Source organism: Megascapheus bottae, chromosome 15, assembly GCF_031878675.1.
Source record: "Megascapheus bottae isolate mThoBot1 chromosome 15, mThoBot2.hap1, whole genome shotgun sequence".
Lineage (NCBI taxonomy): Eukaryota > Metazoa > Chordata > Mammalia > Rodentia > Geomyidae > Megascapheus > Megascapheus bottae.
The window spans coordinates 36,980,261-37,008,058 of NC_143523.1; the positions used below are offsets into that span (position 1 = coordinate 36,980,261).

A 27,798-nucleotide genomic window follows, 5' to 3' on the forward strand; every position below is an offset into this window, starting at 1 on the left:
AGCCAGAAAAAAATAAGGTAATGGTGTCAAGAGCTTGAAAGGAAATAAAAATCTGGTCAGAAGATGCTAACTTAGGGTAGTGGTAGGGTTTGGCTGAGTAATAGGCTAAAAAAGCCTGGCTGGGAACATGCCTGAGTTTGAAGAGCAGATGAAAACCAAGCCGAGGGAAACTAAACCAAGTAAACAGTGAGTGATGGGTAAGTAATTTCACATAGCACCTTTTTTTTTTTTGTCATTTAGAATAGTACATAACACACAACTTGAACGAGCACGTGGACAAGTATTAGCCAATTGTCATGTTTGCTTTTTGGTATGAACAGACTCTTCATTTCTGTCTTAGATACTTTGCATTACAGTAGCCAAATCAATTCTTGTCTTTTTGTTCTGTGTTCTGTGCTGCTGGTGAGTGCTTGCTCCTTAGTTTCCATACCAGCTGTCCCAGAAAGTTCTTTTACCCGTATGCCTATTGCCAAGGCTACAAAAATGGAAAACTGTATTTGTATGTCACACATATAAATATTGACTGTTAACGTTTGTGTCTACTTGCTGTGCCTTGTTATGGCTGCTTCTTTGTGCTAATAAAGCATGTTTGGTGTTCTTGTAAAGTAAAAAAAAAATAAAACTAATGAAAAGTAGGAAGAAAGTGGAAAGGCTAGAGGATGGGAAGAGGGAGGGAAGAGGAGGGGAGGCAGAAGGGGTTCTGTCCTAATGAAAGGGCAGCTAACTCAGACATTAGAGACTGCTCCAATTCAGTATCAGTGATCATTGCCTCTGCTTATTACAGTCCAACAGAGCTTCCACGCAAATGTTTAGCCTGACCAGAAACAGACATTTGTGGGAATCATCTAACAGAAAACACAGACAGAGAAGAAGGACAGGGAGAAGGAGAGGGAGTAGTGAAAGAGAGAGGCGGATTCTCAGGAATGAGGGACATGAGAGATGCAGCAAAAGATTAACATGTTATCTTGAAAATTATCAAACAGGTAAGAGAAGAAAATTCTTGGCTAGGCACTATGATTCACATGTTTAATCTCAGCTACTTAGAAGGCTGAGATTGGAAAGAATGTGGTTTAAGGCCAGCCAGGAGATAAAAGCTAGCTAAATTCCATCTCAACAAAAAGTTGAGTGTGGTGACATATTCCTATCATCCCAGCTATGGAGGAAGCAGAAGTAGGAGGACTGATGTCCTAGTCAGCTGAGGGGGGGCAATCCCCCCCCCCCGAATATTCCACCTGAACTAGCCGGGCACAGTGGCTCATGCCAGTAATCCTAACTACTCAGGAGGCTGAGATCTGAGGATCAAGGTTCAAAACCAGCGCAGACACAAAAGGACCTGTGCCCTTTTTTTTTTTCCTTTTTCTGCCAGTCCTGGGCTTGGGCTCAGGGCCTGAGCACTATCCTTGGGTTTTCTCAAGAGTAGAGTTCTACCACTTGAGCCACAGTACCACCTCTGGCTTTTTTTTTTTCTATGTATGTGGTACTGAGGAATTGAACTCCAGTCTTTGTGCATGCTAGGCAAGCACTCTATCACTAGGCCAAACTCCCAGCCTCAGGCTTTGAGACTCTTATCTCCAATTAACCTCTAGAAAATGGGCTTGGCTCAAGGGTAGGGTGGTAGCCTTGAGCTAAAGAGGTCAGGGACAGCCCCCCCCAGCTCCTCCCCCAAAGGCTCTACCTGAACTAAAGAAAAAAGAGAACTGAGGATATGGTTTAAGTGCTGGAGCATCTTCCTGCAAATTGAAGCCCCTGAGTTCAAACTCCATTACTGTGTGTGCATGTGTGTGCACATATGAGAGAGAGAGGGAGGAAGGAAGGAAGAGAGGGAGGGGGGAAGGAGGGAAGGAAAGAAGAGAGAAAGACAGAGCTATTTGAAAGAATAAAAGAAATATCCAGAAAATAATCCAATCAATGAAGAGATGAAAAATAGGATAGCAAAGATGAGATGCGAGAAAAAAAAAAAAGCCATTACCTTGGTTTTGGAAAGAATCGGCGCAGCTCGATCAAGCAACATTTCCACAACTTGCTCATGGCCGCTTCTTGCCCCACAGTGCAGAGGTGTCAGACCATCCTGAGAACCAATGGACATGTTCAGTTAGATTTACTGCTCAATTCTAGAAATGTCCAGTGTCTCTTAGGACCCAGCATAGCATCCAAAACTCTGCATACCATACACTGATTCATGTATCTCAGATTTTTTTTTTGTCCTTTTTAAAATCTTTTTGGTCATGGGAGTTGAACTCAGTGACTGGGCTCTGATAAACCCTGAGCTTTTCTTGCTCAAAGTTAGCACTCTGGTACTTCTGGTTTTCTGGTGGGTTAATTGCAGCCAAGAGTCTCACAGACTCCCTGCCAAGGCTGGCTTTGAATTGCAATCCTCCGACTTCAGTTTCCTGAATAATTAGGATGATAGGCATGAGAACATGGCAGAATTTCATATTATCAAGTTGAGAAAGATTTTCTTTCACTGGGAGCTGGGGGCTCACACATGTAATCCTAGCTCCTCTGGAGGCTGAGATCTGAGGATCATGGTTCAGTGCCAACCTGTGCAGGAGAGTGCATGAGACTCATCACAATTAACCACCAGAAAACCAGAATTGTTGCAGTGGCTGAAGTGGTAAGGTAGTAGACTTGAGCAAAGGAGTCTAAGGACAATGCTCAGGCTGAGTTCAAGCCCTAGGATTGTGGAAAAAAGAAAGAAAAATAAATTTCTTTTACAAATTTAAGCAGTTGTAAAATATATAGCTTGGAATCTAAATACTATACAAATACTATACTACAAATAACTTGACAAACAGAAATGTGTTTATAGCAGCTTGTAGTAGGCATTTTATACTGCCTTTTGCATTTTTGTATTCTTGTACCTTTTGTATTTTCATTTCTATTTCTCACACTTACTTTTTCATGTTATGTAATGTTATGCTTGAGTCGGTATTGATTACCATATCATGTTTCTCACCACAAAAGAATGTAAACTTAAGAAAATGTTAATGATTTTCGGAGAATGTAAATCTATAAAAAACATATCTGATTAGAATGATCTCTATCAGCACTGAAATATAACTGAGCCAATATCAAAACACACTTATGATTACTAAATGATTTGTTAAAAAACACCCTCTTTTAATGAGTATTTTTTTTAGGTAGTTCATATGTCTATTATTGAGTACTCTTTATTGTAGAATTAGTCTGCTTTCAATCTCCAAACTACCATCCCAATTTTTGCTCTTATAGATGTGAGTGATGAGAAAACCTGTTTGCAGAGAGTAGAAAATCTTTTTACAACCTCAACAGCTGCCTGAACTTATTTGAATTCCATATAAAAATAATAGTATAATAATATAAAATGTCAACTTCACTGTTGGCCCTCGACTCTTCAATGATCCATTATAAGACTACCCCATAAGGTACTTTGTTTTGGTTGCCAGCAGTGAGTTTATCACCACCTGATATGTGAAAGAATTTGTTTATTCAACCATGTGTCCTGAAGCTGCCAATATGACAGTAATACTTTCCATGCTCTCTCTTGTTCCTTCCCCCTTATAGGTTTTGTACCTTTGGTCCATATAGGTAAGCGTTAGAGTTCTTTCTCCTCTAGAACTGCAGAAGGCCTATGTGTCAAGGAAGAGGTAAGGAGATGGGGATGTGAAAAATTCATCCCTTAAAAACCAAGTGACCCCAAACACTCTGGAGAAGTGATCGTACATACACACCCTGGTGTCTGTCCCCCAATTTGATGATTTCTCAAATTCACAAAACAAAAACTTACATTAAGGATAATCAATCTAAAAATACAGTGAAATTGGATTCAATATATTCAAGAAGGTATTCTAGACTGGGTGAGCAGATCTGAATGTAAGCCTAACTACTAAATGGTATATGCAAGCAGGTACACCTTGTTTCAAATGTACTAAAAGGTTTCTCAAATGATATTAATATTCTTTAAAAATGAAATCCAAAGCCAGAGCATCCAGGCCTCCTCCCGCCTCCCCAGAGTGGCTAGGGGAAGACTTTTACTTCTTCCCCACACACCCATTTCTAAGTAGCAAGAGAAACTGGGGGCACAAGTTACATGGTGGAAGATGAAGGAGCGGTGGGCTGGGCACCAGCCAAGGGCAGCTAGGTAATCACTGTGCCACAGCCTGGGTAGCTTTCCTTGACTCTGGGCTGAATGTCCAAAAGAAAGAGGTAGGGGTTGAGTCATTGGTTTGGGGCCATAATCTTTTCCCCCTTTGGCACCCCTGTGACCACATGGGACAGCCCTTGATTTTGCACTAATCATTTTCAAGAGAAACTGAGCAGGCGTGTTCCCAAGGCTGCAAGGCCTCCAGCAAGCAACCTGGGACACTCAGCGCCGTGGGGGGGGGGGAGGGGGAGAGAGGAAAGGAGGGGGAGAGGGAGAGAAGGGGGAGAGGGGGGAAAGGGAGAGAGAAAGCTGAGGGTGGGATGTCGCCAGCAACTGAGCTGTAGAGGTAGTCATAGATATGGTAAGTCATCTCAGCACAGTAGGAAGGGGTTATTCTGTGTTGAATAACCTTGTATTCAAGAAAAGAAAATCAGAATCACAAACATTTTGTGATCTGCTTAGAACATTCCTTGAACAGGTTTAAATATTCTGCCTTTAATGTTGATTTCAAGTATTTGCTTTTGTAACACCAAAGTAAAGCTGCCTTTCAAGTGGTCAACAGTGCTTTGCTAACAAAAGAAAACATAGGAACCTATAAATGCCACAATCAAATCCAATGTCTTCATAGAACTATAAAATTCAGAAGCATGTAAAGATAAATAACACATTCATCACCTCTCCTTTTCATGTTGCAGAAACATTTCATGCATACATACTGTAATACAATGATTTTTTTATGAACTAAAAAGTAAAAATTGTTTCTTCCAATTTTCTCATAAGTAGACTCTCAAAAGTTTTCCAGAATAATATTTGTGAACATTTTCAAACTGTTTTCACACAATTATTTCAGCTTACTACCTTTATCCTTGAACACAATGTCACCTATTCTATGCAAAAATTTTTGGCCAAGAGTAAAATCTCTTTCAACTATCAAATCCTGAGGCATACTGTCCATTTTAAATACATTTTTTTTGCTGATTTTATCGGTTTCAAAAAGTAGCTTCTATTTCTCAGCTCCTGAAGATCAGCCACAATTCATCTAAGTTCAGACTTTTCCCCTTTCTTGTTTTCATTGTGAATCATTGTATTTATTTTATCCTCACAATTCTCTCTCTGTCTCTCTGCCTTGCCCCTTGTCAGTCGTGGGGCTTGTATTCAGGGCCTAAGGTGCTGTCCCTGAGCATCTTTGTGTACAAGGCTTGCCTAGCAGAAGAAAGATCTGGATTCAATTCCTAGTACTGTAAACATGAAAACTTGCAAAGTAAATGATTCACTCAAACTATACATACAAAATTGAGAATTGAGCTAGAGGAGCTGTGCTTCAGGCTTAGTGGTGGAGACCCTGGGTACACTCCTAGCACTAGACAGAGGGAAGGGAGGAAGGGAGGAAGAAGTTTTAGCCTCATTTTATCTACTTCAGAAGACAAAAATATCTCATCCTTTCTAGATTAAAATATCTCATTCTTTCAAGAAAACACAATTCTCAATAGGACAAGTGATTTATAGATTGGGATTAGACTCTCAGATGCTATAAGCTTGACAAAAGAACTACCATGGCTATTATTCTACAATGGCAATTCAATAGTGTACAGATACACTTCTTTGCCTTAAAGCAAATGTCTTTTCTTCCCCCTTCACCTTCTCCCACTCCCTAGAAATTCAGAGTGAGTTTACAGTGTCCCTTAGAATAGATTCTGAAACAGAAAGAGTTCCTCAATAGTATATAGCATCAACAACTTCCTGCTCAAAAATTCCTGACAAAGGCAATTCTTGGGGGATTGAGGGGAGGCTGCTGCAAGAAAATAACACATCAACACATGTAGTTGGGCCAGAGAGGAAGGAGGGATGCTTAGTTACTATGGTAACATTACAAGAGGGAAATGAAACTGCATGGGGTTGGTAGGTAATTTATTTTTCAATTCCCTTGGTTTTCAAAACACTAACATAATGAACAAGTCTCCCTTGGGCAGAATTGTGAATCAAGGCAAACTGGCTTTTCCAGATCTTGTATTTCATCTGAGTGACAGTAATTTTCTTAGTGAGGGGGAAACTGCACTTTGCTGGCTGAAGAGAATGCTCTCTATGTTTGCCTAAGAGTAAACCTTGCCACAAGAAGGACAAAAATATCTTATTTTAGGTCTGCTTTTTCTGAAGAGTATGGAACAGGATATTAGACTATCACACCTGAAAATACTGGCCTCTAATATGTTTTTCATAGATGGAATTTGCTCAAATCTTATACTGGGGTACTAATAAATTACCTAGTAAATATTTTCAATAAGTGGCATATTTATTTTGATTTGTATTCCCTAGGTCCCTCTCTTTCTTGCTTTCTAAGCAAAAACCAAACAAGAAACAAATCAAATCAAACTAAACCAACCCAAACCAATCCAATTCAAACACACACACACACACACACACACACACACACACACACACACATATTCATGCTTGAGAAATAAAAGAAATTCAAGCAAAAAAAAAAACAACCCTGTTGTATGTGACTGTTAAATATAAATAAGTATGTTTTCAGGCTGGTCTGAGCAAATAGCAAGTAATAATGTAGATGCAAGATAGAAATACTTAACTAAGAAATAAGAACTGAAAAATAATAAATGTGATATGAGCCAAAGATAAACTAAATGATATTAATTATAGTGTAATAACATAGCTATTCTCAGAATGATCTTTTCACCAATAATTCTCAGGGTATCTTCACTTTGTAGAATGTTAAATAGTTATACAGTTGATCTAAGAGGAAGTGAAATATTGTTTTTTTGAGTGACCCCTCTTACAGGAACTTTGTATATGGGTCTTCTTTAATCCTGACATTTGTCCCATGAGAAAGCATTCATGGTTCTATAAATAGACCTGAGGTTTCATGTACTTAATCAAGGTCACAGCAAAGCAAGAGGTTAGAGAGACAGTTTATAGTTATGCATGCCTCTGAAGGACTGGGTTTCTTCTTCCCTGTCAAACAGTCTCTAAAATTACAGGCATCCAGTATTCTTTTCACATGATGAAATTATTTCTGCCACTAATTTATAGGAGAGAAAAACATTCCTTTCCAATCCTCTTTTCTGGTATACAGTCTGTATGTGTTAATATTCAAGTAAAAGAAGTCAAAATCCTTTTTCTCCCTGCTTAGAAAAATTACAGCTTTCAGAGACTGTAACATTATCTTTATGCTATTTTTTGGTTTCTTGGTTTGTATTTTTCTCTTCTGTTCTTTGGGATTTTAGTGTATTCTTTCTTGGCTTCCTTGGATTCAGTGTTATTCATATTCAGTATTATTGTCATTGAACCAATAGTGAGAGACAAACACACACAGACACACACAACTACCTTTTCCTTTTTTTATATATAAGGCTAAATCTCTCTCCCTTCCCCCATTAGTGGGGAGAGAGAGAGAGAGAGAGAGAGAGAGAGAGAGAGAGAGAGAGAGAGAGAGAGAGAGAGAGAGAGAGAGAGAGAGAGAGAGAGAGAGGAAGAGAGAGATAGTTCCCTGAGGCTTGAACTTGGCCTGGGTGTTATCTCAAGAGAAATCTCTCCCTCTTGAGCACCAGCTCCTTTTCCAACTCTTTGGTAGTTAATTGAGATAAGCATCTCACAGACTTTTCCATCTGGGTTGGATCTGATCCTCAGATCTCAGCTTCCTGAGTAGCAACAGCCACTGGAACCTAGTATAATACATACTTTTAATAATGTATTATATATGAAATGTGAAAATATATCATCTATGATGAAATAATATACTTTTGTATAAGAATTCTTTCATATAATCCCAGTTACACTATTAATTCCAACTTTTGTTCTACAAATATTATAAACCTCATAATTTAAACTTTTTTTGGGGGGGGTAACTGGGTCTTGCTTGAATTTAGGGCCTTGTGCTCTTACTTAGCTTTTTCACTCAAGACTGGCAATCTACCACTCAAAACATACCTCCCTTCAGGCTTTCTTTAGTTAATTTGAGATGAAAAAGTCTCTCACATATGTCTGCCTAAACTAGCTTCTAACTGTGATCCTCAGATCTCAGCTTGTTGAATAGCTAAGACTACAGACATGAACAACCAGCATTTAATAAGATGGATGTTCAAGTAATTTAAGATTCATAAATGAACATCATAGTGACTTATTGAATTCACCTGCCTATCCTTTGGTAAAGGAAGATAATGAAAAATGTTTCATAGTTGATGGCTATGGAGTATTTGTGTGCCAAACTGGTGTGGGGTAATTAAAAGAAATTGGATGTATTACCAACCTCCACTAAAGGAAAATAGGAGGGAAAAGTGGATTACCTTCTGAACACGTGTACTTGGAAACATAAAGCAATTAGCTAAAATAAAAACCATGATGAGCTTGCTTTGTAGATTCATCTAGAGAACCAGGCATGTGACATGTACCCAGGAATTTTCTATCTCTATTCTGACAAGGTAAATGAGCTTTCCAACATTATCAGTAATGTACCAGGACAGGGAAATAGAGAAACGTATGTCCTCCACGTCCTGAGAACCCTGAAATTATCAAATACATTCCTTCCTTCAAAGAGTTACTTCCAGGCTGGGAAAGCTGAGGCCATTTCTAATAATTACTTGTCCTTCTCTTAATTTAGAAAGTTCTACTAGGGTTTGTATTTAGTCTTTCTTCTGTGAGGCAGTTGTTCTATCACTTGTGTCACATATGCCCCCAGCCCTTCTCCTGTATTTATTTATTTTTGTGAGGCGTGGGGCTTGAACTCTGCCTGGACCCTGTCCCAGAGCTCTTCAGCTCAAGGCTATGACCTTACCCTGGGCCTGAGTGTTATCCCTGAGCTCTTCAGCTCATGGGCTGGCCATGAACCTTGATCCTCAGATCTCAGCCTCCTGAGTAGCTAGGATTACAGGCGTGAGCCACCGCGCCAGATTCCTACTGTAATTTTTAAGAGAGGACTTTATGTGTATTTGACTGGGGTCTTCCTATTTACACTTTCTATATAGCTGGGATCACAATGGCAAACTCTTACACATACTCTAACTCTCCCTCTCTCCCTCTCCACCCAGTCTCCCCCACATCCATGGTAAGCTTTTTGGTTGAGATTAGGGTCTTGCTAACTTTTTTTCTCAGGCTGGCCTGGAAACTCAGTCCCCTAGATTTCTGCCTTCCAAGTAGTAGCTTAGAGTATAAGGTTGAGTCATGGTGCCTGCCGGCCTCTAATTTTTCCTTTTTTAATATATTTTTATTGTAATTAATAGAAGGGTTACATTATATTCACCAGATAGAAGGTGCATTACTTCACATACATTGATACCCTTTCTCATGTCTTGGTCCCCATTTCCCTCCCCTGCACCTCTACCCTTCATTTTATTTTCCCCCCTTCCCTATCCAATTTCAAATAACCAAATATGCATTTATCCAATATATCAGATAACAAAGTGAAATACTGTAACAATATGAGATAACCAAGGGACAGCAAAAGAGATGAGAGATAACATAGTACATTAAGGACAACAATCACTCATTATATGGCTTTTGTTTTTATATTCTAGAGGTCCTTTCATTTAGCATCATATTGTATGGCCTTATGTATCTAGGTTTTGCTCTATTGCAAATCTTGGCTAGTAGAGCCCAAGGTTTTTACTGATTATGACAAATGAGGGAAACCATTAAGCCTATGTTCCTTTGAGTCTGGCTTACTTCACTTAATATGATTTTTTTCTAAGTCTTTCCATTTCCTTACAAATGGCGGCCCCTAATTTTTCTTAACAGTATAATATCCAGTGTTCTTCCTGCAGAAAAAAAAATGAGATGATCAGGTATAGCTTTAAAAAAAAAAAGAAGGAAATGAAGATTTAGGAGTGTGAATTTTTCTCAGGACACAATTATACCACTTTCTAGTCACATCTAAGACTTGTGATGAAACCTTAAGTCTAAAATAAATTAAAACACAGGCTCATTCTGCTTTCCTAAGCTGGTCAGATCTTGCTCAGAAACCATTCAAATTACTCTCAGCACAATTCAAGTGTATTTCCCTGAATGAAAGCATTCTATAGATTTTCTTTCAAACTGAATCCTTTAATAGGTCAACATCCCAGGAAGGGAAGAGAACCATGGGTGAAAAAAAGTCTTTCTAGAGCTGGCCCCTGAGATGCAGTCAGGAGATGTTGGTCTCCAGGCTTGGCATCGCGCTCAGGGAAATTACACTCTAAGGTCAGCCATGGCCTTTATCACATTTGTGATAAAGACCTACCTCATCTCAACCAAACTGGACATGGTGGGACATACCTGCCAGAATAGCTGTGAAGGTGGATCAGGTTTCCAGGCTAGTTTAGGGGGAGGAAAAAAAATCTGTGAGACCCCCATCTCAACACAAAAAGTGAGGTATGGTCCCATGAGATCGTGGAACATCAAGAATTATGTTTTCCAGGTTCATGTGAGCAAACAGCAACAGCTTACCTCAAAAATAACCAGAGAAAAAGGGAGTGGCGGCGTGGCTCAAGTGGTAGAGCACTTGCCTAGCAAGCAGGAAGCCCTGATTTTAAATCCTAGCATTGCAAAACAAACATCTCTGAAAGCAAAGAACCCAAACTCTTGGGGATGAGTACATACCAACTCAGATTTGAACCAAACAGGGTAGCCGTGATAGCAGGAAGACTTGAGTAGGTAAATGGGAAAGTAACATTATTTACTTAAGAGCTACAACTGCATTGGGTAGCCAAATCTTGTAATGATGAAAAATTCCACTTCTGTGTCCACATGGCTTTCTGACATTTGAGCTGAGTCCCCACCTCCCCCGCCCCTTCTTTCCCTTCTTTTGGCAAGGCAAAAGGAAAGCTTTGATGAGGGAAACACACACAGTTCACATAGTTTGGGGACATACTGGTTTTCTTCCATTTGGTCTGCCAGAAATTCAGTCAGAACAATTTCATCTATGAACTATTGACTACCCTTCCCTAAGCCACTCCATAGCAGGAAAACAACAAAAGAATGACAGGCTTTTCTGTCCTCTGGTATCTCAAGTCTTTTCTTCATGTCTACATGTCATTCATACAAGATGAAAGAAAAATTCAAGTCAAAACCAAAAAAGCAGCGAGGAGCCAAGCTGCACAGACAATTCTACTTAAGGCATTCTTTTTCATTGCTGATACTTTTACCCAGGAGAATTCTTACATTTATCTCTAAGCCTTCTGTGACACAATGTACCCCTTATATCATGTTCCTGTGTATTTGTTTCTCTTTGTATTGTACCAAACATACTGTGAAAGTGTTTGGTAGCACACAAAGTGGCATTTTTTTTTGCTAGTATGCTGTGTGTATGTGTGTTGGTACTGGGGTTTAAATTTGTGGTCTTGTTTGGATTTTTTTGCTCAAGCCTGGTGCTTTACCACTTGGGCCACATGTCCACTACTGACTTTTTGCTAGTTAACTGGAAATAGATGACTAAGATGTCTACTTAGGCTAGCTTTGAACCTTGATCCTCAACTTCCTGAGTAGCTAAGATTATAGTCATGAGCTACTAGTACCTGACTAGTTTGCTATTTTGATGATAGAGATGTTTCCACGGAGCAATAAATTAATTTCTAATCCATATATCAACAGAGTCCCAGAGGCTGTCAGGCCACATGGCTCTTGTATCCTACACTTCTCCTCACAGATACATCACTTATTTACAAACGATCTGTACCTCTGGGTACTGATAAAACGAGGGGAGGGATGTGTCTGTATTTGTTATTCTTCACCCTGTCTCCCTACAAGCCTGTGCCCAGCAGAAGAACATACATTTCACAGCAATGACTGTGTCATTCTTTCACACACTGATAATCCCTTCTTGATCAAAAGCACAAAAAATGTGCTGTACAAATAAGTGAAACTCCTTTGCGCACGTGCGTGCGCACGCACACACACATACACACACAGAGTCTGTACAGTAAGATCTATATTCAATTTATGGCCCTACTGACATAGTCCTTTAGAGCAAACCTTCCTTGTCCCTCATGTTTCTGCTTTAAAAGACTGTTTTGTTTTGTTTTAATTTAATACAAGATACCTACATGATTCTCAGGCTCAGTAGTCATGAGGACGAAGTAGTCTGGGTTTTCTGATGAAAGCCACAATTGGGTTAGATAAGAAGACAAAGGAGACAATCATAAAGGCCCAGAAAATGATGCCCTCTTGCCTTTTCTGCCTGCCATGCCTGGTCCACTCAATAGTAATTTATGAATAAATGCAGGGAATAATGAATGAAATAATACATGAATGCACTACAGGAATCAGTTAAGGTTATGAGTCTATACTAATGGAAAGGAGGAGCACAGTTCTTTAGGAGATACAATGATGGGGAATGAGCTACCCAGAGCCCTTAAATAAATCAATGTTTATGGAGAGGTCACTTTTTTTTTTATGAGGCCAGCTTTTGCTCAGATTATGTAATCCCCACAAGAACTGCAGGAACATGAAAACTCACTGGTTGGAAGTTTAGCACTAATTGAGCTTAGAGACATATTTGTAATGACTGAAATTATTCGGCCTACTTCATGTTGGCACCATTTTCAATCCTTGTCTCTTATACTGCAGCAATACTTCAAGCTGACCGCGTTTTGTTTTGGTTTTCATCTTCAGACAGTGAAATTACAAGCAGAAAGGTTACATAGCTTGACTAAGTCAGCTGGTTCAACTCTTAACCAAGATTCAAGTCAGATTCTAAGTTTCAGTTCTTTTTCATGTCTACAGAACTTCATACCAAATAAATTGCATTCATGAGGACCAAGGGTTTAAGCCTCTGTACTATTACCACCACCACAACTAAAATCAAAACCATACGACATACTATAAATACCTTTCTAGACATATTGGTGTGCTTTAAGTTTTTCTAACTATAAATATTTTAATTGTGATGTTGGAGATGTGGCTAACTATTTAACTAGCATAAGGCCCTAAGTTCAAATCCTAGAACTGGAAAAATCTTCCTGCCCAGATTGACTTTGAACCATGATCCTCAGATCTCTGCTTCGTGAGTAGTTAGGATTACAGGTGTGAGTCACAGGCGCCCAGCCTCAAAATCATTCTTAAATGTATACTCCAGTGGACTCGATGATGTCACACTGTGGTACTAGAGTTCTAGATTACTAGAACCTTTTAACTTTGCTTTATGTTTTGAAACTCAATGTCTAAAAAAGAAATCCTCAATTCCTCTTTCTTATCACCACAGTTTGTTTTCTATTTCTATACCATTATGCTTTGATGATGAGGATTGAATGCTGGACATCATACATGGTTAATCACATGCTTTAGCATGAAGTTATAGCTTCATTCATGTCCATGATTTTAACTCTTTATAGATAACTCAGAGGTGGAATTGCAATCTATTCCTTCTTTTGTGAGTGACTTATTTTTCTCACCATAAGATCTTACGTTCATCCATGTGATAGGAAGATTTCCTTTACTATGGCTGAATATTTATTCCATTTTGTGTACATACTGAATTTTAAAATGTATTTGTTAATCAACATTTAAGTTGTTTATCTAACTCTTGGTCATTGCACATAATGTTGTAATATATGAGTGTGCTAATATCTCTGCTTTCATTTTTTTTGGACCTCTACCCAGAGGATAGAGAGACCATATGGCAGTCCTATTTTTAACATCTTGAGGAATGTCCATACTGTTTCCTATTGTGGCCACAACATTTTAGATACCTACCAGCAGTGCAGAAGAGTAGATTTCATGTTCAATATTTTAAAAACTATACATTTTAATATCAAACTGACCCAATAGTTCAGCTTGTAATGTCAAGGAATTGTTGAAAATTAAACAATCAAACTCCATGTGCTAAATCTTGTTCCTATAATTAAAGCCAGATGCCATTTAAACATGTATTTGTAATGTATAACTATGAATGGTCACTCCATTTTAATAAAAAAAATATGTGAGCTGGGTACCGGTGGCTCATGCCTATAATTCTACTGAAGAGGCTAAGAGCTGAGGATCTGGGTTTGAAGCCAGCCTGGATAGTAAAATCCATGAGACTATTTATCTCCAACTAATCACATACAAACTGGAAGTGACGCTGTGGCTCAAGGTGGTAGAGCACTAGCCTTGAGTACAAAAGCTCAGGGACAATCTAGAGGTCAAGCCCCATGACTGACAAACCCCCCCCCCCACCAAGGGAAAAAAAAAGCCAAACCCAAAAAAGGGTAGTTATTTTTTTAATTAATTTTTTAGGGTAGTTATTATTCAAGAGACTACAATAAACGAAACACACAAAAAAATCCAGTGATTAACCACTGCAAAGGTATTTGAGGAGAGTTTTCCTACTTCCTGAAAATATGCACATGCATACGAATAGCACTCTTACCCTGGTTTTGGCATCAATTTTAGCTCCTCGATCAAGCAACAGTTTTACCATATTTGCATTTCCTCTTTTCGATGCAACATGTAAAGGAGTGATGTCATTCTGTAAAAAAGAAACAAAGTTAGTTTTCATATCCTTGGCTTTAACAAAAAGTGAAAAATAATTTATTCTTTTTTGAATAGTGGGAAACACGAGGACACCGCTTCACCTCTCACCCTCAAGCATACATGATAAATATCTGGAAAAAATATTCGCAGATATTCTGTGATACCAATATAGACATTTTAATCCAAAATGCAAAAGGAAACCTGCCTGAGTCAAACAAATTTGTCTCAATAATTAATTCTGGCAGAGGCTACTGAGGACTAATAGCATTGCTCTACAACAGGCAGGCTATTGCTATTTCTCTTCCTCTCCCCCTCTCCCCTATCTCTCTAACATTGGGGGATCCAACCCAGAACCTTGTATCTTTCTAGGGAAGTGCTCTAGCACTGAACTACATTTCTAGTCCCATACAAGCATTTCCTATAAAGAGCCAGATAGCAAAACTTTTTATCTTGTAGGCAGGTCACACAGCCTCTAATACACTTGCTTTACCCTGCCACTGAAATTGATAAAGTTGGAATGATTGGCCGGGTGAGGTGGCTTTCACCTGTAATCCTAGCTACTCAGAAGGCTGAGATCTAAGGACCAAGGTTCAAAGCTCTTCTGGGCACTAAAGAACCTGAGACTCATGCCCAATTAACCTCTAGAAAAAATGGGAAGGGTGGCTTAGCTCAAGGGGTAGAGAGGTAGCCTTGAGCTGAAGGGCTCAGGGACAGGGTGTAGGCCAAGTTCAAGCCCCATGACCTACAAAAAAAGATGGTGGAATGATTATGTCTTTCCATCATAAACATCCCAGCAGTTATTGAGCCCTGTTGTCGACTTTACAGCTAATGGTTTCGTGTGTATAAGAGATCACCAAGGAAGAAATCAAACTATATATAATATGTACTTAATATGCATCTTTTTGGTGTGGGTGAAAAGCTGGCAGAATATAATATACATTATGATGGCATTTAGCTCTTTCTTACCTCTGTGCTGAACCCAATTATGTGTGGCTCTCCTGACATCAACTATATAACTCATGTATTTTCCTGTACTTCTCTGAGGAATGACTTAGACTTTGATAGCTCAAAAGTGTCACTGATCAAGATGCATTGTATTCATAAACTCATTTGTTGAATGGTTAATCCTTTGTACCACTACTTAAACAAAAATATAATATTTTTTTCTGAAGGGGGAAAAACATCAAAAGTGTTATAAAGTGCTTCTACATTCCTTAATTTCATTTTACCATCACAATAATCTAATAATATAATGTAGTTGAAGTGACTTACCTGGAGTCACAGGGCTTGGGGCAAATCCCCCTCATTTTCTAATTTCAAGCATTGCCCCACTTCATTCAATTGTTTGAGTTTTGTTTAAAAAAATCATTATTTTCATCACGAGCGCAACAGCATTACTAAGCTGTTCCATAAAATAATTATTCACTTTAAAAAGCTAAGGAAAAATATGATTTCCTGGCTTTAACATGTATTTCTCCTCAGACATTCTAAAACATGAGAGATAAAGAGATAAAAAGGAATCTTGTATTATACTCATGCATTTTACAGGCAATAATGAAAGGAAATAGATATAAATTACTTATATAACAAATGTAACAGACTGGGTGGGTAGCTCAGGCCTCTAATCCTAGCTACTTAGGAGGCTGAGATCTGAGGAAGGTTTGAGACTTTCATGTCTGACTAATCACCAAAAAACCAGAAAGTGAAGCTCTGGATCAAATGGTTGAGAACTAGTCTTGAGCAAAGCAGCTCAGGGACAGGGCCCAGACTTGAAGTTCAAGCCCCAGGATCAAAACACAGACAGACAGACAGACAGACAGACAGACAGACAGACACACACACACACACACACACACACACACACACACACACACGCACACGCACCCACAGGATTTGGATCTGGATGAATATTCAGCATTTTGACAGGAACAAAATCACAGTACACAGCAAGTTTAATTATCTCAAATTTCTGGGGCAATGAGCTAATTAAGTGTTTAAGGAAATCCCACGGCTCCTTGCTGTTTCCCTAATGTGTGGCTTGGCCATCTCATACACAGTATTCCTGCTGTCTCTTCTCTTCTGTTGTTTATTTTTTTTTTTTATAATACTCTTCTACTTTCAGATAAGGCTTTTTTTCTACAATAATATATATTCCTTGCAGGCACCAGTCACTGATATCAGGATTAAAAATCCCAACTCGGAAGAATAAATTTTGCTTCCAATTTTTTGGGGGAAAAAAAGAAGAGCAAATCTCCCAGAATAAGTTAAGCTCTCTTAGGACTTGTACAGATTCTGTATACTCCCTTACAATTCATCATATTCCTCTCTAGCAGTATTTACTGTATTAGGTTGCTTGACATCCTATTTTACAACAATCGCTTCTTAAATGAAAATAACTCCAAATATGTCAACTACAAAACATTATATGAACCTAGAAAGTTCAAAAGATTTTCAGCAGTGAGTTTGAGGGCAGAAGAGAAATTTTGGTGAGAGCATTATTCCTATATCATTTCTTAGCAGAGGTCCTTGTGATAATAGGCATGTTTTCACTGAGAGTGAGGACACTCGTATACCTGCTTTCCTATTGGCTGATCATGGAAATGTATCTTTTCCTGAATGCACTTCTTTCCTCATCCATGCAATGGGTGAGCTACCTCCACTGTCTCCATTAGAGGGCTGACAGGAGGAGCCCTGAGATAATTCATGTCCAAAGGAAGAAATTTATAGGCATTGCGTACCTCCTGGATTAATCCACAAACAATCCATCTTGCAACTAACTACTTTGGGTACAAAAACTATGCAGTCCTGAATGAGGGAGGCAATGAAATCCGAAGGTATTGACAAAGGGGCTCAACACAAGCTCTGTCAGGATCACAGCAGGAACAAGCGGGTTGCATCAGCAGAGCCACAGCCGCTGTGACATAATAGACACATGTGGCATCCAGTATCTATCATGTTACAATATGATAGAAACATGGAGATGCAACTATCTCTGCTTGGGAATGGGCAGCCTATTTCTTCCCTCTCAGCTTTTCCTGACAATCCCAGCACAGGGAACATTTAAGTTTACTTCTTGGTGCAGTCACCAAAATAAGATCATCTCCTTTCATGCTGGTGATAAATGGCATTTTTCCCCCTTTTAGCTTGAATACAGAAATAACTGCTCATTTGCCAGGCACCAGTGGCTCACATTTATAATCTTAGCTACTCAGGAAGCCAGATCTGAGGATTGTGGTTCAAAGCCAGCCTGGGCAGGAAAAATCCATGAGACTTATATTTCCAATTAATCATCCAAAAAGCTACAAATGGAGCTGTGGCTCAAGTGGCAGAGTGCTAGCCGTAAGTAAAAATAGCTCAGGTACAATGCTTAGCCCCTGGACTAGTGCACATGCATGCACATGCATGCACACACACACACACACACACACACACACACACACACACACACACACACAGCTTCTCTTTACTAGCTTTTTCTTTTTCCTACCACATCAGTCCTTTGAAAATGAGGCAAGTTGTCTACAAGAGAATGTATCAATGTAAGGTATCACTCAAAATTTGATACAGAGGAAGTAGCTCACCAGCACTTCCAGTAAGGTATTGCTGGCTTTCTCTTCTGTTTCCTCAAGTGATTTAGCACTGGGGGAAAGCAGACCCATATTTAGAGTAAATATTCCACACTGCTTTACACACACACACTCAGTTGATACACATCATCTCAGCTGTTGCCAGTGGGGTAGGAAGACTGGGACTGGGTTGATTTTGGAGCTTGTTCCTCAAGGACCTTTGCATCCCTGAATGTTACAGCCTACTGGAGCTTTGTAGGTGCCTACTCTGTAGATAGGTGCTGCGGGTTCACACCTGTAATCCTAGCTACTCCTGAAGTCTAAGATCTAAGGGTTTTGCATTAAAACCAGCTGAGACAGGAAAGTCCATGACACGTTTATCTCTAATTAGCCATCAGAAAACTTAAAGTGGGGCTGTGGCTCAAAGTGGTAGAATGCTATCTTTGTGCAAAAAAAAAAGCTCATGGACAACACCCAGTCCCTGAGTTCAAGCCCCAAGCCCAGGATTAGAAAAAACAAAGCAAAAACAACAAAAAAAAATAAAATAAAAACAAAACACACACACACACACACACACACACACACACAAAAACCCCTGTTTTTGGTTTTCAATGTATAGTTCAAAAAAATAATTTTGGTAACTTACCCACAACATAAACCTTCTACCTTGACCAATAAAACATATGATTCAGTAGCCTTGAGTATGCTCACACTGTTGTACAATCAATCTGGAGAACTCTTTGTGTCTTGAGGAATGGAAACTTCCTTTCAATGATGCAGTTCCGCATTCCCTTCTCCCTTCAGACTGTAGTTATCACCATCCTACTGCTGTCTTTATGAATCTGAGCAGTCTGGGTACTTCATGCACATGGAACCATTCAGTATTTGCTCTGCCTGCTTATTTCATCTAGCGTAATATTCATATGTGCTGAATTGTGAGCCAAAACGTCTTCCTTATCTAAGGCTGAGTAGCAGCCTTAGTAAAACACCTAGACCACATTCTGCGCAGAAGCTCACCTACCTTGGACACCTGGGCTGTGTTTCTCTTTTGACTGCTGTCAATACTGCCGTGATGAAGCTAGGTGTGCAGCTGTCTCTTTAGAATCTGGTTTCAGTGGTTTCTTGAATACTCAAGACATGGAACTCATGGGTTATATAATACTTCTTGTGACTTCAAGAGCTACATCTTTCTCAACAGGGTACATGAGTTCTTCTATCTGTACACTGTCTCTAACAATGGGTCTTTTGATAAAAAAACAAGTACGCACACACACACACACATACACACACAGATTACACTTCAGAATTTCCATTGTTTTGTACAAACAAGGAATATGAACTCTGAAGAATGAAAGACTAAATATTTTTTTATCTTATCAGCCTAACTTTAAAAAATTTCCACACCTATTGATTTAATCACACAAACATTTGTTTTATATGAGAGCCAAGTTGCAATAGGACAAAATTTCTAATGATAGTTTCAACTTCATACAGGTCCCGAGATAAAACATGATCTCATTTTACCTCTACAATGACCTCTGTATTAACTCAGATTCACAGATAAGCAGGATGAAGAGTTAGCCAGTTACATGGTATGTTATTCAGCTTCCCTCTGCTATGATAACATACCTGATAAAAACAACCTAGCAAGAGGAAAGAATTATGATTCATGGTTTCAGTCCACAGTTGGCTGAATTTCTTGCTTTTGCTCCCAAACTCAGGCATTTATCATGATAAATGCAAGTGATAAAGCAAACAGTGTTTACGGGGCCGGGAGTTTGGCCTAGTGGTAGAGTGCTTGCCTAGCATGCAGGAAGACCCAGGTTCGATTCTTCGGTTCCACATACATAGATAAAAGCCAGAAGTGATGCTGAGGCTCAGGAGGTAGAGCTCTAGCCTTGAGAAAGTCCAAGGACAGTGCTCCCGCCCTGAGCTCAAGCCGGAGACTGGCAAAAAAAGAAGCTATTTACCTCATGGGGGCCAGGAAGCAGAAAGTGAGAGAAATGGCCCAGGGACAAAAACAGATTCCCCAGGGGTCTAGTTCTCTAGTTCTAATCAGGCCCCACCTCCTAAGAGTCCATTCTGCCTCATACAGAAATGCAAACAACGTCTTTGAAGGCCTTTTTGTTTAGGAACTCTTGAAGAAGTTTGGGAAAGAACAAAATCTGTGGTACAAACCGCATTAACTGTGTGCACAACACTGGTCCTAAAGGGATCAGGAAGACCCAAGTGTTGCCTGCGGCCCTAACTCTGTCCTGATCTTCCAGGCACTGCTGCTACCCACTGAGCCCTGATCTGACTCAGCAGCTCATGTGATTCACCACGCACTGATGGGCAGCACTGAGCCACACAATGTGAGTAAGAAAGTCTGGGTTCAAATCCTCCCCCTCTGTCCCTTTAAGATCTCAGAAAAAAATAACTCATTGGGGATCTTAGTTGGCTCACCTGTAAAAATATCTACTCTTGCGAGTTCCAAATGAGGTACTATATAAAATGGTATTTTATAAGCTGTAAAACAGAAACCCAATTTTCTGTTACGAGGCTATAAATAACAAAAAAGTGATCGTTTACAAGTAAATGAGTTTTTTTTTAAAGACTGGCATAACTCAACTTTGGGTCATTTACAGAGAAAGGTTTTCACAGCCTAGGTTTGGTGGCTATTTGCTAATCTTGCTTGATCAAAGACCTCATGAGGAACTTGCTACAGACATTGTTAAAGTCCTTATGAGTCAGAACTGAAGAGAAAAACTAGCAAAGACCCTTCCTTATAAACTATTAGAAAACCTTTTAATTTTAAACACAGAGGTCCTTGCTCCTTGTTTTTTCATTTTTTGTGTTTTCATTTTTTGTGTTTTCATTTTTTTCTTTTATTCCTTTTTTTTGTGTGTGGGATGAGGATGCTGAGATTATCTACAGGGACTCAGTGCTACACAAGTGCAGGGGTTAATAGCACCCATCTCCCAGTAGCCTCTGTTTTATATATTTAGCAAAAACTGTGTATCATGATATAAGGTCAAAAGTCTTCTTTTTTTTTGTTGTTGGTCATGGGGCTTGAACTCTGGGCCTGGGCACTGTCCCTGAGCTCTACAGCTCAAGGCTACCCTTGAGCCACAGTACCACTTTAGGTTTTCTGGTAGTTAAGTGGAGATGAGAGTCTCATAGATTTCTGTGTCTAGGATGGCTTTGAACCATTCCTCAGATCTTAGCCTCCTGAGTAGCTAGGATTACAGGCGTGAGACACTGCACTGGGCAGGTCAGAAGTTTTCTAAATATCAAGAATTCCTTTGAAAGCATGTTTTTCAAGGATTTGTCTTGCAACACTGGCTCTAGCCAAGGACAAGTAGCCAGTAGTGGATATAAGGGATGTCGTTGGTCTGTTATAGTTGCTTGAGATATCTCTGGAGTAAGTACAGCTTTTCCTAAGTACATATTGTCTCTGAGCATAATTTATTTCATGCCTTATTTTATTGTTCTTACTTCAAGTTACTTCAGAACTGTGTAGCTTTGCACAAAACCTTTAACTTCCTGCTTCTTGGTGTAAAATGGGCCATACATCACAGGATCACAGTGAAAAATAAATGAAATAATGCACAGGAAACTTTCTATAGTGCCTGATAGTATAAAAGAAAGCTGCTTCTGAAATTAGCATGGATTTTGTGGTAGCTTTTCCATATTATTTCAAAGTCCCAGCAGTGAGAACTAAGCACCGCCTCACTGGAGGATGCTTGAGGTCCCTTGAGGACAACCTTACACTGAGATGAGCAGAAACTTCTGGGCCCTTCCTTCCATCATGAAGACGCTGCCCCCTTCTCCCAGTTCTCCCTCTCTTCGATGTTAAGAGATGCTTAACCCTGCAGAGTGCCTTTTGCATTGAGGTTGGGGTATTCTTATTTGAATGTGACTATTCCATGTACTAAGCTGTTCTGGAGTTACCACACATTAGTCACTCTAACCAGAAATACCTCTACCAAGCCCCATGCCCCTGCTGAGAACCAGGGGCTCTGGAGGTTAGATTTGTGTCTCCTGCTGTTCACCAATGACTCTCACTTCCTCTTCATTCATCTCATCCACCCCCTCCATACTTGTTAAAAATGGCTGCCAGCACTGTGCTTCAGCCATTCAGAAATATGCAATGACTTCCATTTACCTCCAAGATCAAGGCCAAGGCTGTTATCCTAGTGGGGCATGGCTCCAGGTGGACTCACTGTATCCGCTCATTTTACACTCACAGTTTTACTTTGTTCTCCTTCTCTTTTCTTCGCTATTATAAACATTTTCCCTCCTTCCCTTTCTCTTTCCTCCCTCCATTTCTCCCCCTCCCTTTTCTTCCTTTCTTCTTTTCATTTTTTCGGTAGCATACATTACCCTATTCATTTTAAGAATATGCTCTTTTTCTGACAATCTCCTCCCCCAACTTGTTTTACCACATCACTTGGAGAGTTGGCAAGTGATGGTCTCTCGTTACCATCTTTTGATTCTATAAAATACAGACCTCTTCTCCTTTCAGGTTGTCTTTACACCTAAGAGGAAAAGTGCAGCATTATTATTATTTTTTTTTAGCATTGCTAAGGAAGAAACTGCAGTGCTCAAGGAGGCTGTTATGCATCATCTGAGAATGAGTGCAGAAAATGTACTAGAAGGTTCTATAGAGGGGCAGTCCAGGGCACAGTAGCCTCATGCACTTACTCGAGGGTATGAAATCTTGACAGCTTATGAATAATTCTCTTTTAAAGTGCAAATGAGTAAGGCCAAGCTTGGTTAACTCCTACCTTAATAGAATTTTATTTCACAATTTCACAATAGGATTTATTCGGGTCATTTAAAAATGTTCTCAGAGCAACCATGGTAGTCCTGCAGGAAGCAAGGCATGTGTTCAGAAAAAAGGGGAAGAAATAGGAACCTTCCAACTTCAGTGATGCTTTTTCTTTGTGGAATTCTTTCCTGTCCTAGACAATCTTTGTACTAACTGCTTTGTCTTTTTGTAAGTTAACCTTCTGTATGAGTTCTCATGTGCCTTAGTACCTAAAAAAACCCAGTTTAAAGATCTGGTATTTGACAAAGGTCATCAAATAGAATAGTGTGAACTAGTCTGTAGCACACACATGCCAAGTTCTATCCTACACAATGAGAACAGCATAAAGCCAAGTATCTTCCCACACTTCTCTCAATCTTCGTGGGCAAGATACTCTTGCTGATGGGATCATAGATAGGAAGCAAGTAGTGAAGTGAGCCTTTTATAGCATAGTAAACTAAAGATGTTATTAACATTACAACCTGTTGTTCTTAATAGAATTCATATGATGAAAATATGTGAATTATTTCATATACAAATTGTTCCTATAAAAGGTAGAAATTAGGCTTGGGGTGCAAGTCAGTGGCAGAGGGCTTATTTAGCATTCATGAGGCCCTGACTTTTCTGGAACCATATGCAAAACTACAATCCATGCTTTCATTTCCACATGTAACACTGCTTGTAAGACCTGCATTTACTATGCAGTTGTACTACCTGGCTCATCCTAGCTGCTTGGTAGCACTTAAGTGTTTTGGTTCCATCTTTGAGATATCAATCACCTGAAATCCTTTCAGAGACATTAATTCCCAATCTTTTCAGAGGTCAAATCACAGAGTACAAAATAGCAAGACAAACAGAAGGACATTGTTCAATTTTCTTTTCAAAATGGGAAGGTGAATAGTAATTTACAAGAGAAAGGTCAAGAATAAGAATGGAGATTAAATTAGGTGGCCCATTACATTTCATTAAAAAATAAACCCACAAAACTCTTAGCTTGCTAAGTACTAATGTATCTTCCTCCATTAATAAAAGGAACTTCACAGATATTCACATAATATAATTTGACTTTTAGTAATAAATGTTCCTTACTGGAATGCTAAACAGAACTAACTCTTCTGTGCCTCAGTGACAGTCTCTTTCCCAAGAGAGCTGGGAAGATTTGCTAGCAGAGCATGGGCTGTGCATTTGTATAGAGGATGCCCTGCTCAGGCAGGTGTAACTCCAAGACTGAAACCTTCTGACGCTGCACGGCACTGCAGCATTTAACAGCCACCTCCTCTCTCCCTGCAGGAGAGGCTGAACAGGTCATCTTTCTCCAAGGATAATCCCCAAGAAATATCAAACATATCAGATGGGTTATCTTTCACACATAGAGCACACACCACCCAGTGAACATCAAAACTGACATTGTAATAAAAAGCTAAGAAAAAGTCTTACCAAAACCCAGTAAACATGTTGCAAATCATGGCTAGCATTGCCCCTTGGGGGTAGCAATTCTCCCTTGCCTGCAATTTGCTTTATTGCTGCATGAATTAGCAAGCATTTCGAAGAAGCAGAAGAAGCCATCCAGTTCTATTGTTTCCTTCCCTCAGTTACACTGCCTTTGTTTCTGTCTCTATCCACTTTGGGAAGGAACATCTACTCTCTGCAGGCCTTGACAGAAATGGCTTTGTTCCTGTTCTCCACCTTGTATGTTAGCAGGTAGCCACCCTCTGCTCTGGGCTGTCTTATTCTATCTGCCTTCAAAGGCTTCTGCCACAAACAGATTCTCTGTCACAAGCAGAAATCAAAATCAGAGCTCCCCACAGATTAAGACTGCTGTAGTTGTTGTGTAAATTACCTTCAACCATCTCTCCTACTTCTGTTCACCTATGATTTATGGCATATGATTTATGGTTATAACCTGCAGCCAGCTCATAGTCAATGAAGCTTTTGTAGTAGGAGTTTAACGCTTATTTTTTCAACATGGATTCATGGGCCCATAAATTAACTAAAAGCAAGAGAGCAAGTAGACAATCCAGTATCCACTTTGCACCTGTGTCCTTTGATCTGAGCCATTCTCTCCTGCTGTCACTCCATTCTCTCCTGCAGTCACCTCCATTTCCAAGAATATGGTCAGGCCATATCACTGATAAGGGATAGTGGAAATGGTCCCAAAAGAAGAGAAAAATGAAAAGCTCAGAAAATATCACCCAATAAGCAACACTAACTTTCTGTTCCCCTCAAGGGATGACAGGAAAAACAAATTCTCTAACAACTTCGCTGGAAGCACAGAGATAATAATGGCCAACCAAACCACACTTGTCATTAATTATTGTTCACACCTCCCTCTCACTCTTTCTCTGCCTCTAGTCCTTTGTCTATTTAGAATTAAAGCTCACACCTCCCTACAATGGCTAAAGATGGACTGAAGGGCCCTGCCCTGCCATGCTTGTTGTGTAATAAATGTCCTTGCTCTGTCCATTACTGGGTACCTCTAACTTGGCATGAAGAGCAGGTGGCCAGAACCGACATGGGGCATCCCAGGAATTTGAGCCTGGGAATCTAAAAACTCCCAGGGCCTCTTATCCTCATCTGATACTTTGAGAATGAAGAATAACAGAGGAAAACAACTCACTGAGGTTGGCAAGGAAGAGGCCTCGGGAGTGTGGATTATTACTAGTAAAGTTACTACACATTTGGAATCTAAAATGGAGAGACTCGCAATGCAAGGTTCTTCTCAGAGACCCTAAAGCAGGTCATCCATCAGCAACAGCACAGAGCAGCTGGGTTTGCCAGGAATCAGCAGCAAGGCGAGCCTTGCATAGTCTAATCAAATTCCATTCCAGCCTTCAGTTCATAATGCTTGGAGACCTCATTAATTAGGAATGACTGAGGAAAATGCTTTTCTGAGTCACTGAGAAGTTGCGGTTGTAACAGATTCAAAAAAAAAAAAAAAAGCATGATTATTTCATATTGCTCCCAGTGCTTCAGGGCAAGGTTATCAAAAGGCAGGACTAGGGCCACGAGTTTGGCCTAGTGGTAGAGTGCTTTTGCCTAGCATGCATGAAGACCGGGGTTCGATTCCTTGGTACCACATGCATAGAAAAAAGCCAGAAATGGTGCTGAGGCTCAAGTGGTAGAGCTCTAGCCTTGAGAAAGTCCAAGAACAGGGCTCAGGCCCTGAGCTCAAGCCCATGACTGGCAAAAAAAAAAAAAAAAAAGGCAGGACTGTGATTTGCACTGATTCTTCATCAATAACCGAACATCTTTTGTAATGACTACAATCACTATTTTCACATAAATACCGACTTTGGAATGGTTTGAAGGAGTATAAGAATATTGTGGTTTGTGATCTTAATTTGCTCAAGCAGTCCAGTAATCTTATTTTTCAGCAGCATCAGGAAATTTCTGAACAATGGCACAAAGGATAAACTTCAAGTACTACCCTGACATAAATTCTCCAAATGTCCCAATTAGAAGATGTAGTTTAGTAAGTTTTCATTATTATACTGTAATTTACAGACATAAAACCAGAAAAAATGCACCTTGAACTTTAGTTGTAACAATGACATGCCCAGCTGCTTCATGGCTTAAAGTAGTGCTTAGCTTTGTCCTCTGGAGAGTCAAAATAGGCCTTGGACTTACCATGTCAAGGATGTAGTTAATGTAGTAAGAACAGAGCTGCAGAAGGAAAAGAACTGACTGACACTCAAACCACTTAAGATCGATAAAGACGTTTAGCAAGCTGATGATGATAGGGCAGGAAATAGTTTGTATCCTAGCACAATCAAGAGCTCTAATTTTTATAGAACTAAAGTTGGAAATAACAAAGAACTTGTTCCAGTTCTCCACTTAAGTAGATGGAGCACTTTAGTGGTTGAGGGCTTGGGGTAGATGTGCTACCTCTGTCAATCTGCTGGCTCTCAGATCCTGAGCAGCTAGCTGTTGCTATCTCTCACCTTCAGTTTCCTCTTCTGGAATGCCAAGCTAAGAGGCCTAGCCTGTCAACTTCCACTCCTTCAAGTAGTGTTACTTTTTCTGCTGCTACCACTGCTACTGGGGAAGCAGGGAAGACAGATGAGGAGACAGAGACCTAAGATCAGAAGTTGAAACTAAAAAGCAACTGAAAAAGCAGTTAGGCCTCCCTCTATTTAAATGATAACTTAAAAAGAGAATTGAAGGGGGCTATCTGAATATGCCATCTTTTTTAGAATGACAAAAATCTGGCAAATCTCTGTAAATGGGTAGAGTCAGTAAGATGGGAAGCCTGGAGGAGAAAAAGAAGCCCTAGAGCTCACCTATTGTTTGAGTTTTGTGAAGGCTCAGAGCCATCTCCATATTTTGGAATAATAAGTGGCAACCACACCTGCCCTGCAGACCACGAACATTAAGAGTTGTTCAGTGTAACCGTCTTTATCCTTCCAGCTTAGAAAGAATAAAGGCACCAGATAAAAGCTGCCATTTTGATTCTTTAATTCCTATTTCCAATATGAGAAACTAGAAATACTTCTCTATTTCTCATCACTTTAACCCTGTAAAAGGTTTTGAGATTCTCCTTTATGTGAGACACCCAGGGATGCTCTTCATAAGCGAATCTCAAGGACTTGTGATTTTTGTGTGGACACTGGAAAGCCGCTGGTTCCTCTCACCCATCTTCTGCTCATTAGCACGATGCCCTATCTCATCTCATCCCATTCTTCTAGCAAGTGAGACCAGCAAAAATGATTCTTCAGATGCTCTACTCACAATAATAGTGCTCTGCTATTGATAGTGTGGCCTGCACTATGCTAAGAAAGTTATACCTATCACCTCTCTTTAATTCTTAGAGACTCAATGGGAGTGAAAGGATAGCATTTTCTTCTTTTTTTGTTAGTTGTGGGACTTGAACTTTGGACCTG

At 39.7% G+C, this 27,798-nt stretch overlaps 1 protein-coding gene across 1 annotated transcript in view; it reads right to left on the reverse strand.

Annotated features, from left to right (window-relative positions):
- Ank3 (ankyrin 3) overlaps positions 1-27,798 on the reverse strand; it is a 258,674-nt gene that overhangs the window by 134,807 nt on the left and 96,069 nt on the right. Inside the window, exons 8-9 of the mRNA XM_090346380.1 lie at positions 14,457-14,555; positions 1,970-2,068 (exon numbers count right to left, since the gene is read on the reverse strand). Of these exons, the coding sequence (XP_090202506.1) occupies positions 1,970-2,068; positions 14,457-14,555 (198 nt within the window). The remainder of the gene's footprint in view (positions 1-1,969; positions 2,069-14,456; positions 14,556-27,798) is intronic.